Source organism: Zalophus californianus, chromosome 9 (assembly GCF_009762305.2).
Source record: "Zalophus californianus isolate mZalCal1 chromosome 9, mZalCal1.pri.v2, whole genome shotgun sequence".
In the NCBI taxonomy this organism is placed as follows: Eukaryota; Metazoa; Chordata; class Mammalia; order Carnivora; family Otariidae; genus Zalophus; species Zalophus californianus.
In genome coordinates, this window is record NC_045603.1 from 139,272,852 (window position 1) to 139,291,435 (window position 18,584).

General features: G+C 47.8%; 1 protein-coding gene across 11 annotated transcripts in view; it reads right to left on the reverse strand.

The window, feature by feature from the left end:
* Positions 1 to 3,069: 3,069 nt before the first annotated feature.
* The window catches only part of WDR37 (WD repeat domain 37), a 63,810-nt gene continuing 48,295 nt past the window's right edge, over positions 3,070 to 18,584 (reverse strand). For 10 of the 11 annotated variants that reach the window (XM_027594626.1, XM_027594621.2, XM_027594622.1 and 7 more), the window contains 3 exons: positions 9,959 to 10,093; positions 9,394 to 9,508; positions 3,070 to 5,911 (listed from right to left, as the gene is read on the reverse strand). In XM_027594626.1, coding sequence (XP_027450427.1) covers positions 5,780 to 5,911; positions 9,394 to 9,508; positions 9,959 to 10,093 — 382 coding nt within the window. In that variant the 3' untranslated portion in view covers positions 3,070 to 5,779. The remainder of the gene's footprint in view (positions 5,912 to 9,393; positions 9,509 to 9,958; positions 10,094 to 18,584) is intronic. The other variant, XM_027594627.2, reaches the window with a different exon arrangement.

Genomic DNA, 18,584 nt, shown 5'->3' on the forward strand with positions numbered 1-18,584 from the left:
CAGCAGATCCCTGCAGTGCGTTCCCGCACCGCTCCTCCCCGGGAAGGAAGGGGAGTCTCCCCGGATCTGCTGCTTGTTGGGTCCTTGCTGGGGGAGCCGTGCCCCGACTGGGCCGCGGATCACAGTTTATGGAAACCCCGAGCTGAGAGCCCGCGACTCTGCTCCGTATCTGCAGCCGGCTTCCCTGCTCTGATACCTGGGAGCTCTGCCGCACTCAGGCACCCCCGGTCTCTCTGTGACCCCAAGGGTCCTGAGACCACACTGTCCCGGGAGGATTCCACCCCCCGCTTAGCCACTGCAGCGACGTCCCTCCGCCGAGCCAACTTCTAAAAGGTCCAATTTTGTGCTCCGCGGCTCTATCACTTGCCAGAAGCGGCCGACGGAGGCCCCTCCCCCGCCATCTATCCTCCCGAATATCGCCTCGGATTCACTTCTCCGCACGCCCTACCTTCCAGTAAGTGGTCGCTTCTCTGTTCAGAGAGTTGTTGCTACTCTCCTGTTCGATCTCCTGTTGAGTTCGTAGGTGTTCAGAATGGTTTGATCCCTATTCAGCTGAATTCCTGAGACCAGACGAAATCTAGGTCTCCTACTCCTCCGCCATCTTGCTCCGCCTCCCCTTTCTTAATTTTTAAAAAAGTTAAGTGTTTTTCCTTTCACGTATGAGGCCTGAATTGTCTTTGGTGTGAGGTAGGGATCGGATTCGCTCCTTGTTCCATATGGATAACTAGTAACACTAGAACCATTAATTACACAGGCCACTTTCTTCCCACTGACTTGTGGCTACATTTTCATATATGCTTGAATCAATCTGATGATCTCTTTCTAACCTCACTGGTCAATTCCTCCGTGCCAGTGCCAATCCTACATTCTAGCTGCTACAGCCCTGCCAGGCTTAAGGGAAACACTGCTTTCTTCTCCCTTCCCTCCTCCTGTTTTCTCGGCATCTCATCAACCCTGGCCTTTGCTTCAAATAAATTTAGGAATCAGATGTCCAATTCTACAAAAAAACTCTGGGGTGATTTGCATTGGAATAGCATCAAATCTACCTGGCAATATGGGGGAAACTGACATTTTTACAATATTACTTCTTCCTATTAATGCATGATGGTCTCTCATCTTGTCTTTTTTAACGTCTTTCTTCAAGTTTTTAAGTATTTCCATGGATATTTCAAGTCCCTTTATTTTTGTCAGATTTTCCCCACTAGGTGCCTTTTATAAAGTTTTTGTTGTTAGCATAAAGTGGGAACTTTTCAAATACTGAGTGATCTACTTTGACGGTTCTAAAATTTTAAATCCACAAAACACTAAAAAATTACTTCTGCTCCAGTTACTTACCACACTTCCCAACTCCCTTACAGTAACCACTTTTAATCATGTCTTCTATCTTTTCAAAGTTTTTTTTTTCTTTGTGGTTACCCTTGAAATTTTACTATATGTATTTAACAAAGACAAAAAGTTAAAATTGTAATTCCCCAGCCAAACAAAAATAGAAATTTAAACCAATACCTCCAGACATTGCTGTATGTAGGTATGTCGGCATTTTGTCCATTTTGACAGCCCTCCTCTGTGACTTTTTTCTTCCTACAGCATTCTCAAGAAGGTGCATTAGAGAAGGAGCACTAGTGAACACCATCCTTGTTTATCAGACTCATTCTTGAGAGATAGCTTGCTGAGCTCACCAATCTGGCTTCTTCCTCTCAGCACTCTGGAGCTCAGACAAAGCGACTGTGGAGAGACACAGACTTCTGGTTCTGGTTCCAAAACTTTCGAGGGAGGGTTTGGTAGAGTGCAAAAAGACTGCTCGGAGTGAGGGGACTCAGTGCCAAGTGTTAGAGAGGTGTTCTCTTTGGTTCCTGACACCTCCGTCAACCTTTTGGCCTGGTTAAGCCTCCCCTCTTCAGAGGATGCCTCCTGGGCCCACAAACTCCACAGGCATCACCTGTGCCTCACAGAGCTCCCAGAGCTGGAGATCTGTCTATTCTGGTTTCATTTTGACCAAAAGCTGCTTAAAAATGTTTTCATAAAGTTAGTTTTAAATTACTCAACATTTTCATAGGATTTCGTTCTCAGCTTCTTCCCACCATCATATGGACTGTATATCACACATTGCATATAACTGAGGTGTTCCCAGTTTCTGAAGTAATCTAACTTAATTTATTAAGGGAAACCAGAAAATCTATGCATAGTAAGCAAGACACATTTTGGTAGTATTATGATGAAATTATAGCAATTTAAGTTTTACCTTTGTGATTCCTTTTTTTTTTTAATATTTATTTAAGTAATCTCTACATCTAACATGGGCCCAAACTCATGACCCTGTGATAAGTCGCATGCTCTTCCAACTGAGGACCATCTTCATGATTCTGTATGCTAACAGATGAAATTTTAAAATGTAACTGAAGATGTTATTCTGAAATGTGGACAATAATCACAGGTTTCTAAAGACTAAGATAAGAAAAATAAGTAATCAGTGAATTTCCACCCTCTGGGGACTGAATAAAGGCAGCGTGCCCTACCAGTCTGAAGAGGGTACCCTGGCAAGCTGTGTATGAACATCTCCTGAGGTTCCTGCACCCGCCACAACACTCTGCTCACGGGGTAGGAACGAATGGTGACCACGCAGCCACCACCAATTCAGACGCATATTCTCTCACAGGGGATGAATGGGGCCTACTTTCTGCCACTGCAATTTTTTTAAAACTTTTGTACAAGCTTAACTGTAGGAAGAACAGGACAAACGTCTCATAAAACTCTGATGAACTTTGACAAGCACCTGCATTATATCAAAGTGTTAACTCCCTCCAGAAATTGTCGGGGCAGTGATGCTGGAATGGAGAAGCATTATTACGTGTCACTTAACGTTAGCCTAACAGACAGGAAATAGAACACAACCGATCTTTTAAGTCTAAAGTTAAAATTTTTCAAGTGGGCAGTTCTATAATTTGTTTCTACATCACTGTGGTGTTTAGTAGCCGTTAACAATATTTCATCAAAGCAAAACATTTAAAAAAAATAAGTAAAATAATAAAAAAAGAGAGTCCTAATAAAATAAAACTTTGACAACAGTGATTAAGGAACGTGGATTTTTAATGAATTTCATATTGCAATGAAGACAGTCAACACTTAAAAACAATTACATCAATACATTAAAAACACTTGCTTCTACACAACACTTATAAATGCATACTTCCCCCCAAAAAAACTTGTTTTTCACAGATTTAAGCAACAAATGATTTACATAGGATTCTTCAAATTCCAAAATATGTACAGAATTTTTGTCTCTCCAGAAACTGATGTGCAGTGGTTTGAGAAAGAGTGCTGTTTTGTCCAACAACATAGTTCTTACGAAATTCTCTATCAATACACATTTTCCAGTAACCACACATTTTCCTTCCATTAAAAATGAAATTCTGGACATGTGAGCACATAGGACAAAACCACTCTCATTTCCAAACACTATTTCAGATGAGATCACGTGTGGCTGATCACATGGCTTAATTTCAGCCACACAGGTACATCCATGCACACAGACTCACACACATTCACACACACGCACACACATCCACACACACACATGCACTCCCTATCCCAAATCTCCATGACTCCTGAAAACACCATCAAGGCCACAGCGGCAGCTGAACGGAACCATGTCCGAGGACAACGCGGTGATTAGCAGTAGGGTGTCCTGCTCCTGGGACCGCACGCAAACACCATGAGGCCCGTGCCCCCGTGGAGAAGTGAGGAGGGAGGAGGCTGGCCCCTCCTGCTAGCGAGAAGGTCAGCAGCTGCTGGACACGGAGGGCACTAGTCTGCAGAGAACTGAATAGCATCAGAAATGTTGGAGTTAAAAGCTTCAAATTTTTTTAATCTGGCAGAAATCTGGTTCTTAAGTTTGATTTTGCTGTGTCTGTATACATTTTTCAATGTTCCTAACAATGATTCTAAGACACTCAGACATTCAAATTAAAATACAACAGGAGCCCAAGAGTGTGGACGCACAGCTCAGCATCCGAAGTCACCGGCGCTCTGCTGCCGGGGGGCATGGTGCACTCGGGTCGGCAGGGGCTGGACACTGACGTTCTGGCCCACATTCTCAGGTGTGGTGCGGGGAGATGCCAGGCTTTGGAAAGAGAGCTGCTCTGAAGCATTTGTTGTTTGTCCTCTAGTCTTTAGCCGGCAACCTCAACTCTAACTACATCATGATGGGTTTTTCCTGGCCCTTCTTCCCTTCCAGACTGTAAGTCATTTCAGAATCATTCCAGATAATTCAGGGCTGAAGCTACTAAGATGAGCTACCGCACACAGGACCTGAGCAAAAGGAGCCTCGAGAGAGGTGCATTCACACAGGACTGAGGACAGCCCACACACTCTGCTCACACCACACCCTGCCAGACGGCACTCCACCAGCGGTCACCACTGGAGGTGGGGGGCACCCATGATCACTGCCACTGTTCCCCTCTGGGCCTCTCCAAGCAGACACATTCAAAATATTACAATGAGGAGGGCAGTACACGGAGATGGCTCTTTATCAAAACTGTAACTGAGCAGGAAACATGAACTCACAAACACCAGACAACAGTAACTCCTAAGAAGGCAAGAGCGACAGGCTCGCCCAGGCAGTGGGAGGACTGGCGCTGAGAGGTGCCCCAGCTGCCGAAACAGGAGCATCCTGTACCCCGCGAAGAATGGTTTCCGCTACCGCCTTATCAGCTAATGTGAGAGCTCTCGTCCTCAGGATACATTTGCTATGATTGTCTTTCTTGCCTTCTGAACTGAATTCGGCAGTCAAAAGTGCTCTAGCTAGGCAACAGTGAGACTCCCACGTTTTCCCAATACATTGATTTTTGAGGTAGTACTCATTTATTTGCATTGTTGGCTCTCAAACACCACCAAGGAAGTGAACCCATTTAGAAATGCACAAACCAAAGTGTAGAAAATAAATAAGGTTTTGTTTTCAGGTAGCAGGCAGGGCCTTCTTTACAAGCTCAAGTCACATTCACTGGATAAGTTATTTGAAATTTCTAAAAACTGTTTATAACCATAGCTATAAACTAAAGTGCTTTAAATTTTGCTTAGTATCTGAAATCAGTGATTGGAATCGTATTTTTGAATTTGCTAATATGAGACCTCAGGAGATTGACATGATTTTCTATAAAAAGAGCAGAAACTTTTCCTTTTCAAAAAAAAAACTTTCCAAATGTTGCAATGTTGGCATTCTGTTATTAACTTCTCGATTCCAGGTAAATTTTACACAACTATACCAGAATATGGAGTTGAAGCTGAATTACACCACAGCACATGCTAAACCCTCAGACGGAAGTAAACATGAAATCTCTCATCACACCTGCCAATCGCCAGCCAATGCTTATACAGCTCCATGACCTTCCCGGGACAAGGTAGATGTGTAAGACGATTCCAGAAATGCCACAGACTGCTTACGCCTCACAGTAAGTACACGGGTTCACACTGAACTCCGCAAACGTAATGCCCTCCTGTCATCTGTCGAACGCCAGGAACTCACAACACACAACGCGCTACGGGGAAGGGGGCTTCATGTCCACTGACCAGAGGGTGCCAACACACACACACAAGATGAAAATAAGACATGTGACCATACATTTTGCTGTACATTTCATGCAAGCTCGGCACAATGAGAAAAGAACATACAAACCACCCTTTCCAGGGTGCAACTCTCACAAAAAGGGCTTGACGAATAGGAGAAAAGCGACACCAGTCCATAGGTCCATGGTGAACTACGCAGCTAAGGACGCCGGCGACCTTATTTCTCTTGTAACAATGCAGGGATGTTGATGTTCCAGCCAATGGCTTGCCTGTCAAACCCGCAGGTGAACAGATTGCACATGGGGTGGTCCTCACTCCACGCCGAGCAGCACACCATTCTTCTGTGGCCCTATTTCCAATCACACAAACCAGAATTAGTATATTATTCCCAAAGCACACATACTATAAAACTTCAGCCAAATTAACAACTACACCACGACAGAATGGAAAGAGCACCACTTCACGGGCAGCATTAGTCAAAGTGAGCCAGAAACACTGCGCATGTGCCATGGGGGAGTGGAGGCGAAGAGAGTGGCGTGAGAACACATGACGAAGTCAGTGAGATTCACACCTACACCATTCCGGGGTTCTTTAAAAATGAGTGGGATTACAGTCAGAAAAAAAGAATAAATGATGAATTTGAAGTTTTTTAATGAGGCTAGATGATATTTGGGAATATATTAAATGAAACTCATTTAAAGACCTCAAAGATAATTGTAACAAATAACTGACTCAGGTAATTAAGGACCCACAAAAATAAATTTGGTACCAAGTAAAACAAGGATAAAATAAACGGCCCTCCGGGGGCGCCTGGGTGGCTCAGTTGGTTAAGCGACTGCCTTTGGCTCAGGTCATGATCCTGGAGTCCCGGGATCGAGTCCCACATCGGGCTCCCTGCTGAGCAGGGAGTCTGCTTCTCCCTCTGACTCTCCCCCCTCTCATGTGCTCTCTCTCTCTCTCATTCTCTTTCAAATAAATAAATAAATCTTTAAATAAATAAATAAATAAATAAACAGCCCTCCAAGTAAATTCCTGCCACCTTCAGAATTCCAGCTATGGAAAAAATTACTGCAAAATATCAGCAAAGTTTATAGTGGGATATCCCTAGTGCATATGTAGAGAGATACGAGCAGCGCCTTAGGACACGTGCATACACTCCAGAAACGCGGTTGGTCGAATATGCTGCTGTTACTATAGCAACACACAATAAAGTAATGGAAGTAGAATTAAGAAATTCTACTACTACTACTCACAGAAATTCAGTAAGTAAAACACAACACTCAAAAGAATGACACAAAAGTTCCCTCTGCTAACACTTCACATATGAACAATGCTATCCACACATGTGAGAGAGACAACAACAGGCCACAGAATAAAGGTATTGCAAATGCAAGCCCACATCACAAAGTGTTTCAAGAGCAACATTCTATCACTTCTCTGTTAAGAACCCAAGGAAAAAGAGTGAACAACACATCTGTTAACTGGTAGTAAATTCAAGAGTCTGCGCAGGAACCAGTTAAAGATGATCAATCAACTCAAGGCATTCACGGTAGAAAGCAAATGAGTGTGTGGAAGAGACCCCGTGGCACCCAGAACAATGATCTGTATGCACAGCTCACCCAGGACGGAGCTGGAAGCCAACTCGGGTTTGGAGTCCAGCCTCCCATCTCCCATGGATTGCCTGAGTGTGCAGGGACATGTGTGGGACACGCATCCAAAGAGGTTCTGTGGGCACATGTGTTCTGAAAATGCCGTGCACCCACCCAAGGGTCATGGCACGCATCCTGGAGAGGGTGCGGCACGCCCACCCCGGGACCCTGTGTCCTTGCCATAAAACCTCTGACACCGCGCGCAGAGCCTCCCTGCCCAGTCTCTCCTAGGACTCTACAGAGCTCGCCTCGCTTGAAACCCACTTTTGGGAAATGCCACAGGCACTCTCCCCAAAGTAAGACAGCTTTACACTGTTAGCCACCTTCACTCTCACTACCAAGATCAAATACGGGTTGTTGTTTTCTCTGCCTCCAATCCGTCAGCTGAAGGAAGCTGGGGCAATACAACCCAGGGATTTCCAGCTGGGGTTCTGTGACACTGAAAACCGTATCTGTGTCTCAGAAGAGGCGTTACAAGCTCAGAATGAACTGAAATGTTACTCACTACTCTTAAAAATAACTATTTAACACACCGCTTTAAAAGGGTATAAATCCAAGCACAACAAATTCTACAGTTTCAACAAGGCTGAAATCACCTCAGTGGAATTAGTACCACCGAGAACCTCTCTTGCAGAAAATCTTGTCAAAGTAGTGAGGTTCCACACTCACAAGACGGTGCTGTGTTTCAAGGGCAGACCTCCCGTGCGGCAGGGCAACATCAGGGAACACACGGGCACATCGGGAAGAGAAGCCACCATGTTAGCGATGCCACGTGGGTGGCACACCCGAGACTCTCGGCGGGAACCAAGCATGAAAAATTCCCCTTGTTAGCGGGTGTAAAGCTCTTATCGGGTACTCTAAATTTCATGAGTAGTTTCGATGATGTGTACTCAAGTAAAAGTTCAATAACCCACTTCCAACAATACATGTGCCAGCCCTAAAAGGGGAGAACAGATGAAACAATCCCATCTTAAGCGCAGAGGCCTTTCACAGAAAGTCGGTGCCACTTAAAGAAAAGTCGTTGCCCCGCTGACAGCAGAGTCCCCCACAGTCGTCCTCCGAGACCACCCTCAGTCGAGCGTTCCTGAAGCCACAGCCCGCGCAGGGCCGGCCTGATGGTCACTGTCCGTGAGGCTGCGCACGAGGAGGACACGGGGTGTCTCCGTGAAGGTCAGCAGAGCTGCGGCCGTCAGCAGCAAGGGTGGCGGGCGCCGGGGGGCACAGACACCCTGACGGCAGGGTCAGGGGCCGCCCGAGGGTACCAGCTCACCCACAAAGCTGTGTGCCACAGCGACACAGAAAACACCAAGGGAAGCAAAGGAGAGGGGCCGCAGGGTGAGGCTCCATCAAGCACCGAGCCTGCAGAGACACTGCTCCCACAGAAGGAGCCAGCCTCTCCCCACACTTGCAGTGGCCCAGGAACGAGCTACGCACAGGGGCCCAGGTGGCCCTCAAGAGATCCCGCATCAGCAGGTGTAAGCTGGTGCCACGAGCACCAACCAGTTCTCAGCACACGGAGACACCTTGGCGGGCGGTCCAGCCAGCACAGCAGACACCAGGCTGCTCCCGGTGCATCGTCTGAGCTACATCTACATGGGGTCCCCTTGTCCTGGACCTGCCATGGAAAGGTGTCTTCTGGTTGTGGGTGGAGGTGGGTCCGCACCACGGCTTCTGTATCACCACATTCAGTACTCCTCGCCTAACACCCTTCCGGCTGCATACTTTCACTTGCCAAGATCTGAGTTTGCTTTCCAATGTGGAAACCACTACCACACACGCAAACAGCTCTGCAAATCAGAGTGAGGAACTGAGTGTGCAATCTTAATTGACGTTTTTAAAAAACCTGACACTCTCAGTTGAGGGATTGGGAAACAGTTTCAACTTTAAATTTTATGAGCTCTAAATACAGATCAAGTATTTCCAACGAAAATCTAGCATCCAAAGACAATAGGAAAACAAGAATGCAAAATCTCTAATGCTGTTATATTGATTAGTTGAAATTATATTATCTCGAGTATATCAGCATAAGTTAAACACACTACTAAAATGAGTTTCTTTTTTTTTTAGAAAACATAAAAGGACATGGGGCTCACAGTCTATTTCTGTTAGTGGTGACCTAGGACGCAGACTCCCAGCTGTCCCTAAGGCTCTCTGCCGACACACGGACCAAGAGCACAGTTACCTGCCGGCTGCTCCGGGGGAGTCGCGCTAGCCTCACACCAGACATGTCGAACAATCTCACTTGTCGGTTGTCATGCGGGAGGGCAATAATTTTTTGGCCAACGCATACATTGATCCTGCAAAGAAGAGATAAAAGGGGGTTACATACAAAGCAGTGACAGCACGCGTGTCTGAATTTACAGAGCATCACGCAGTAGGAGATGCCACACCATTCACATTTCCAAGCAAAACACATGGGCAAACCGCAGGTATCAGCCGTCGGCAGCATCAGAACGCAGAGACCACATGGCTGACATGTAACGCGCACACGCTACATAGCGGCTCAAACACAGCCCATTCCCGGCCCACGAAGCTCACTTCACCAGCCGGATTTTATACTTACATTTCAGCATACAGGAGATACGAAAATATACATTAGAGGATCAATAAAAAATATTACCCCCAAAAACACACTTCCCCAGAAGTCAAAGCTGCGGTTCCAAAGATCTATTAAACGCTAACTTTATGTGGACAAGACAGCACATTGTAACCCACCCTCTCAACGCACGACAAACAGCTCCGTTCACCTGTTGATGGCGGAGTCTGTGCGGATCGTCGCAATGGGAGATCTCATGTTCCTTAAGTCCCAGACCTTCACGGTGCGGTCATCACTGCCCGAAACAACATTATCTCCCACGGTGAACACAGCAGAGGTCACGGTGCTGCAAGGAAAGGGCGCAGGGTCAGAAGACCATAAGGAAGTCCCAGGGGGCAGACACAAGTCCTCTCCACCGTGGAACAAGCACATGGGCTCGCTGCCAGAGACCCTGACGCAGCAGAAAGGAAGGAGACTGGAGACACGGAAGCTGATGGCTGTCCCTGCTAACTGCTCCTCCTGCTGAAACCTCTCTGTAAGAGTAAACGTAAGCACACCCAACTTCTCAGCACACAAGAAAATCAGTCCATTCTATTCTGTTCCACCTTCTCAGGCAACGGAGTGAAGAGAAGCTACCAGAAGACATGGATTACACAGAACCTGCCAAACGTCTATATACTCACACCTGATACCAGAAGATTAAGGAAAAAAATCCATGCCAACTTTCAGTTTAACCAGAACACCGGAGAAAAACTTATTCCTTTAACTCAACCACCACCACTACCACCAGCTTAAAAATGTGCAAAGAGGGGCACTTGGGTGTCTCAGTCGGTTAAGCGTCCGACTCTTGGTTTTAGCTCAGGTCATGATCTCATGGTCCTGGGATCCAGCCCGCATTGGGCTCCACGCTCAGCAGGGAGTCTGCAAGAGATTGTTGCATATTCTCTCTCCCTCTCCCTCTGCTCTTCCCCCATTTAACACATGCACTCTCTCTTTTCTCCCTAAAATAAATAAATAAATCTTAAAAAAAAAAAAAAAAAAAGCGGGGCACCTGGGTGGCTCAGTCATTAAGCATCTGCCTTCGGCTCAGGTCATGATCCCAGGGTCCTGGGATCGAGCCCCGCATCAGGCTCCCTGCTCCACGGGAAGCCTGCTTCTCCCTCTCCCACTCCCCCTGCTTATGTTCCCTCTCTCGCTGTGTCTCTGTCAAAAAAATAAATAAAATCTTGGGGCGCCTGGGTGGCTCAGTCGTTAAGCGTCTGCCTTCGGCTCAGGTCATGGTCCCAGGGTCCTGGGATCGAGCCCCGCATCGGGCTCCCTACTCGGCGGGAAGCCTGCTTCTCCCTCTCCCACTCCCCCTGCTTGTGTTCCCTCTCTCACTGTGTCTCTCTCTGTCAAATAAATAAATAAAATCTTAAAAAAAAAAAGTGCAAAGAACTTAAATAGACCTTTCTCCAAGGAAGATTTATGAATGCTCAAAAAGCCCATGAAAAGACACTCAACATTACTGATCATCAGGGAAATGCAAACGAAAACCACGGGATCCCACCTCACACCCACTAGAAGGCCTACCATCAAAACAAACAAACAACAACAAAAAAAAAACCAGAACACGAGCACTGGTGAGGACGTGGAGAAAGGAACCTCCTGCACTGTCGGTGGGAACGCAAGCTGGTGCAGCCACTCTGGAAACCAGTATGGAGGCTCCTCAAGAAGTTAAAAATGGAGCTACCCACAACTGGGCACATATCCTGCAGAAATGAACTCAGTACCTTGAAGAGCTACGTGCGTTCCCATGTTCACTGCGGCAAGACTCACAGTAGCCAAGACACAGGAGCCACCTAAGCGGCTGTCCACAGACAAATGGACAGAGAAGATGTGGTGTCTGTATAAACAATGGGATCTTATTCAGCCATGAAAAAGAAGGAAATCCTGCTATTTGTCACACGTGGACAAATGTGGAGGTCACTGAGACCTGAGAGGGACCCACGTGTGATGCACCGAGAACGGGGAGGGGAGGGGGGCAAGCCCAGAACTTCAACCTGACGACGCACCTGAACCCCCTCTTCCAAACACAAAGAGCAAGGTGAGGGCTGGCCTGGAAACGAGGTTGCTGCGCCAGGTGCAGGGGCCGCCACAAGCTCTAAGGACTTCAACCGCAAACAGGGCTGTGCAGACGCCTGGGGCTTCTCCATGGACTCTCGTCCTCAGGGGGTTGTAAGCATTCTGCTACATTAATGGAAAAAGTCTCCACATGAGACCGCCTCAGCTTACGTTAATGAAATGCTGAGAGCCATTAGATCTTTAACAAATCACAATCCTGACAGGTACTGTCGGGCATCAAAGGGAAAAGCTGGTGAGGGGGCAATCGTTCTAAAGGCACCCTCAGGTTCGGGTCCCACGGGGAAGCGGCCGAGCCACGACCGCTCGCTGGAAAAGCCCAGACTCTGCCCAACTCCAGCCAACTCATTTATCTTGTCGCCGAGAGCAGCCGAGCATGTGCTTCCAGCTGACAGCGCGGTACCTTCTCACCGCACACCACTGCCTGGTCTGGAACATTCCGCTCCCTCCGTGGGTCTCAATCAACGGAAAGACTGTAATGCTAGCACTCCTCATTAGGACGAACAGCTGTCTTCCCAGTCACACAGAGACACAAGACTGTTTTGCATAACAATCTGCCGGAATTTCACAGCTCAGAAAAAAAAACACATGATGTGGAAAATGCTGAAGCAGTGCACTTTCCCAGCCCCGCGTAGGAAACGGACTGCAGAGCTTCCCACAAACAAGTCCTACTTTTACACCAGAAGAAAAGACTAGAGGAGCAAGCACACAGAGACGCCCGGCGGGCAGGGGCGTCCTCCCTCTCCACACACACACCAGAGCCCCCTTGGAAAAGCACATCCAGGGAGAGGTCAGTGTGGCTTTCTCACTCTGGCCTGTCAACCTGGCAAGTACGTGGCCACATTCACAGAAAAGGCCACGTTCAACACGGTTGTGGCCCACCCACGCCGGCACGACACACAGAGCAGGGCTCTCGGACCAGCCGACCAGACGCACTCACACACCTGCAGGGAAGACGCGGACGGTGACTGCGCGTCTGGGTACATCGTCACATGGCCACGGTCCTCTCCGACCACCGCTTCCCAGTGTGTTCCATCAACTACACTTGTAACCGACGAAACAAGTCTCCAGGCCAGCCACACTAACACGGAGGGGGCCAGAGAGGGCACTCGCCTCGGCCCTTCCCACCCCGGGTGCCTCTCAGGGCGCTGATGGCGCAATGGTGGCCTGGGTCTTCAGATCTCAGGCGCCTGAATGAGAAAACAAAAACTCTTCTCCAAACAAAACACGCTTCTGAACACTGCTCCGTGGCTAACTCTCACAAAAGCAGGCCCTGAGATAAAAGGCATTCAAAGGAAAAGTTACACTTGTGTCACACGTGATTCTTTTTCAGGATTTAAATCTGAAGCACTCCCTGGAAAAAGAAGTTACAGCAGCAGGAGCTCAATATTCCAGGCTGGTTACACTGCTCTCTGAACCTCCCTCTGCGGCATAACGGACAGACGCCCCATCTGCGCCACCGACAGGACCAAACGACAGAACCGCTCACTCCCCAGGGTTCTAGTCCCCACGATGGGCCAGGCCTGCTTCGTGTGAGAGCGCACGCCACCACGAAGAACGTACACAGCACACATCTCGGCGGGGCGGCGACAGTCCTCACTCTAACGGCACACGTGCAGTTCTCAGGCAGCAGGGAGCGTGACAGGCCGCTGAGACCTGCTGCGGCGAAGACCTGTGCCGAGGCTTCAGAGAAGCTTCCACCATCACCAGGGTCAACCCCCCCACACCCGGGAGATGGCTCCTGAGTGGCTTCAGGAATGTGTCAAACAACACTTAGTTTACCTGGCTAAATCCTCCTCCTTGGTATTTGATTAACTGAATTAAGAAGGTTATTCAAAGAGGGTAATTCCACACAACCTGATTTAAAAGGGAAACAGAAAAGTTAAATTTAGTAAGATTTACAGGGTAACTTCATGCTTGTAATAGGAAGGGTCAAGGCTCTGATTTCCTTCCTGTGAAGTCTGGTCACTGTTTCATTCTTCCTCTTTTTTTTTCCCCCTTTCCTTCAAAGATTTTATTCATTCATTTGACAGAGAGCAAGCGAGAACACCAGCAGGGGGAGCAGCAGAGGCAGTGGGAGAAGCCAACCCCTCGCTGAGCAGGGAGCCCAATGTGGGGCTCGATCCCAGGACCCTGAGGATCATGACCTGAGCCGAAGGCAGACGCTTAACCGACTGAGCCACCCAGGTGTCCGTTTCACTCTTCTTAAACGGTGTTAACAGCCAACCATAAATAAGTTTTGAATATTTGTAATTATATCAACAATTGTGGCAAAATCGGAATGTACTCCATTTAAATGAGGTAAAGAATGATCTCCCTCAGGTTTTAACAAGCTAACTGTTCATTCCCTTGGTTTCTGAACGTAACTTCACTGGTTACATGCTAATCAACTCACAGCCAATGTCCCAATATCACCGTTATGTGATTCTGTGTATAAAAACTGGGAAGTGAAGAATTTAAAAGGATTCGTTTATTTAAATCTTTCAAAAGGAAAACTTTTACAACCACTTTGAAAGGACGAGAATATAGACAAGCCCTATTCATCAGAATAATCAGGAAAATTAAAGTCAGAAATGTATTAGGAGCCCTAAGATTTTTACTCTCAAATACATCAGGAGATGAGCCAAAAACTGCATCAAAGAAAGATCTGGTGCTTTCCTGAAGACGTCCCAGACGGCAGCAAGCCCAACCCTGGGTCCGTGGTGACCTGCCATACACACAGGAAGGTCCCTCTTCTTCACTGGTTATGGGAGAGGTTGACCTAGACGTCCCTCGTGCCGGAGTGGGGGTGACGGCCCCTAAACACTGGACTGCAGGTGCCGGGGGCCCTCATGGCCCGAGGACTGCGTGCAAATGTGCTTCAGAACCGGGAGTGTGCATGCGCCTGGCCAAACTGGCACGGGCTACATGGAAGATGACGTGTGACGTGCAGATATGTGCACACGGATGTGCCAGCATGCCCACGAGAAGGGGCGCTGGCTGCATGGAACATGGAATATGTGTGCACGTATGCATTAAACAAGCCAGAACCAAGCTCACACCGACACTGAAGGGGCCGCTACCTCAGCCACTCTGACGAACAAGTGTCCTGTAATCAGGGTTTCGATTTGCTACTGAAGGAGCCTGAGGAGACAAGAAACACTTGGCACCAGGGAGCACCCATGGCTCCCACACCCAAGCAAGGACAGCGACGGAAAACCCCAGGTCATGCTGAAAGGTCAGAGTTAGCTATCATCAGTCTTCTGACTCCCCATCTCCTTATTCACGTGGGAGACGGACCCGAGCGACAGGCACCTTCTGTGCCTGATCATACGAGGACTGACTCTCTGGGGGTCCTGGTGCTCACGGGCCCAACAAGACAGGCGCTGCCCTGGACTGGGGACCACAGCCGCCTCTACTCACCAGTCACGTGAGCTGTGACAATCACGGGGGTGGGGGACTGCCACACACACGATGGGAAGATACTTTTATTCCTTCAGTTTACTAAGCCTTAGCCAGACTAGACTCCCTTGAGCAAAGGTTCAGACCTTGTGGGGCATGGCCGAAGCTAGCAGCTCTCCAGGCTGCAAGTCCCAGTGCCCTGCCCTGTGTGTTAGGCAAGGAACCCAGGAGACAAAGGGCTGGGGGGCGGGGGGAGGGGGATGACTGCCATCCCAAGAAGTTCGCGCATACTGCTCCCCAGCCTTCTCTGCAGGGACGCTTCACGCTTCATCAGACCAGCTGGGTAACAGCACGGGGTCTACAGTCTCTGGGTTAAGTACCAGCACTCAACTCCATGGACTCTGCAATGAGTACTAATAACACTCAGCCCTGGAGTTTCTGGACTGAGTGCCAACATCTGGCACAGTGTGGGGCTCCGGAAGCTGCTGGAAGTGTCCAAAGTCCCTCTCTGTACACACACACACACACACACACACACACACACACACACACACACACTTAAAACACACACACTTAAAAGAGTCTTTTTAAAAAAGTTCTGGTCCTTGAGGGATTCTGGAGAAACCACTCGGTGGAGCCTCTGAGGACAGAGGGAAATGGAGTGTTACTCCGCTGTCAGCAGCATCTGCACCCTGCGGGCCCAACGGCAAGGCTGAGTGCAAAAGCAAGCGCAGATGCTGAGTGGGTGATCTGAGGCCCACCTGGGCCCGGCATGGGCAGTCAGGCGCCAGGCGCACAGACCATGAGCACCACCATCTTCCAAAAGCAAGCACTGCCTTCAGGCGGCTGCTCCCTCCCCACCCTGCTCGCCGCACACCTCACTCGGTGCCTTTTGCCAACAGGAGCAGGCTGGTCCACACACATCTCAGGTCCATCTTAGTGAGTCTGTAACAGTTAGGAAGTGTTTAGTCTGTGTTAACAGCCTGACGATTCTTCTTCAGGTCATCTCAGTGAAAAGTGAAGCAACTGATAACTCACAACAAATCTGTCAAGTAAAGTGATTTAAACCCATGAATTTCCTTAAAGTCCTTATTTTTATTAGGTACCTATTAGCCCTTCTTAAATGAGGAATTTTCAAAGAGTAAATAAATATTAAATCTCCTCTTACTTTGAAAAACTGTACTCTGAATTGGAAACAACTTTTAAATGTATCAAGAGGGGACTGTTAAGTAAATTCTCAAGTCCCCAAACTACAGACTAGAAGCCGGAGGTGAAGGGGAGGTGCGGGTGCCGACACAGGACAACCCGCAAAATCTCTCCGCAAAATCCAATGACACCTGAAAAACGGCCGCATTTACAGGAAAACCACAGCCTTGTCTGCGAACGCGAGGTGTGGAGCTGCCCCCCAGCAGCTCTAGTTGCTCACTGTATTCACTAACCTCTCCTTGCTCATTTCCATGAAAATGTGCACTAAAAATGACACGTCCTAAATACACCATAACACAACCACTGGGGCAGTATACTGGGGGTGTCCTTAGTCTCTCTCGACCTTGGTTTTATGGTAACTTTATTAACCAACTATTACCAGGAATTACATGACATGCTAAACCGTCTCAAAATTATTTTCGAACCATCTAATTAAAAAGAAGACAATTCCAGACTCTCAGGCACCTGGGCAGGGAGTGTAAAAGTGAAAGGAGTTTAGGCTCAATGAGCATTCAGCCGCTGTGACGCTACAAGGCCCCCTTCTTCCTCAACTGTCGCTCCCAGCCCAGGGGCTCTTCTGAAGCTACCCTCCAGTACACCCAGAAGAAACCATGCAGTACAACATGTATCTCCTCACCCTCCTCACAGACAAGGGCTCACAAGTGATCACCAAGAATACCGGACCTACAAACCAAATGCAGTCTACCAAAATCTCAGCCTCCAAGGTGGTCCATCACCAGACAGCCCCCATACACCCCCACCATGGGCCTGCACACAGAACACTTAAAATCCACCATCACCCAGTTAAAAATGTCATGCTGTCAAAATGCTTTTTCTCTGGACGTCTGGGTGGCTCAGTCGGTTAAGCGACTGCCTTCAGCTCAGGTCATGACCCTTGGCATCCCAGGATCCAGTCCCGCATCGGGCTCCCTGCTCAGCGGGGAGTCTGCTTCTCCCTCTGACTCTCCCCCTTCTCATGCTCTCTCTCTCTCACGCACTCTCTCCCTCAAGTAAATAATAAGAAAATAAAATCTTTAAAAAAAATGCTTTTTCTCTTCAAAAGCACAAAGAAAACTGTTAATCGCATGACACAAAATTTAAAGCTATTTTCATCTCATACATATATGACCTAGAATTTGGTATTTAGTATCAAATACCTTCCCTGGTTATTTGGGAATAAAAGCATATGAAAATGTCTTAGCTTTAGAGCAATCATTATCATTTCTCATCTGATTTTTTTTTTTTAATTTTGTTTTGTTAGATGTGGTGTTTTGTTTTCTTTAGAAGAAAACACCAAAGTTCACATTTGGAGGATAAAGTTATAATCATATGGGAAGAATTAAAGCAAAACAGGAAAAAAAAAAAACCAACTTTGCATTCTCAGATATTTTACCGATGTTGAGTTAATTTCAGAGTTTCTTCAATGCCAGAGTTTACTCACACTTATGAATACTGTCAGCTGGGTACAGACTGGAGTCATTGGCCACCCACGGAGGAAGCTTAATGACCAGTGACTGCCTCAACTGTCAGTCCCTTTTTATAGCAATTGAAACAAAACAAAAACTAAGAAAAGTGGGGGGCCCTTCACCACGACCCACAGAGAAGGGCAGTGCCAGGAGGGAGGAAGGCAGGGCCTCCTGTTAGAGGACAATCCAGATTTTGGCAGCTCTCATGTTCCTTTCAAAGGACAGTTAGTGGACTGAACCTTACGATGAGCTTTATTACCATCAAAGCCTCTTGCAGAAGGTCTCTGTATGCACAACCCTCAAGGCCAGAGTCCGGCTGGGATCAGTGGGGTGCTGCACCCCACCACACGGAGCATGCACCACTGTTCGGGAAGGGAAGGGCAAGCTGTCCTTCACAGCACAAGCCTTCCCCACACAGCTCACTGACTGGATCCTACTGTCAGGGGACGCACACACGAACATGGAAGGATTTAGCTGATTTCAGATGAAAAGCACTGGATTTCAGTTCAATCTCCTGACGATGAAGACAGAAATTACGAAAACAAACCGCTGGTAGTTCAAATTCCTGACATTCCAAAACACCTCAGTTAAATCTTTTTATTCTTTCCAAGAAGAGTACACACAATTTCTCATTCCTGCTATTGGGAAAACCACCAGTGACAT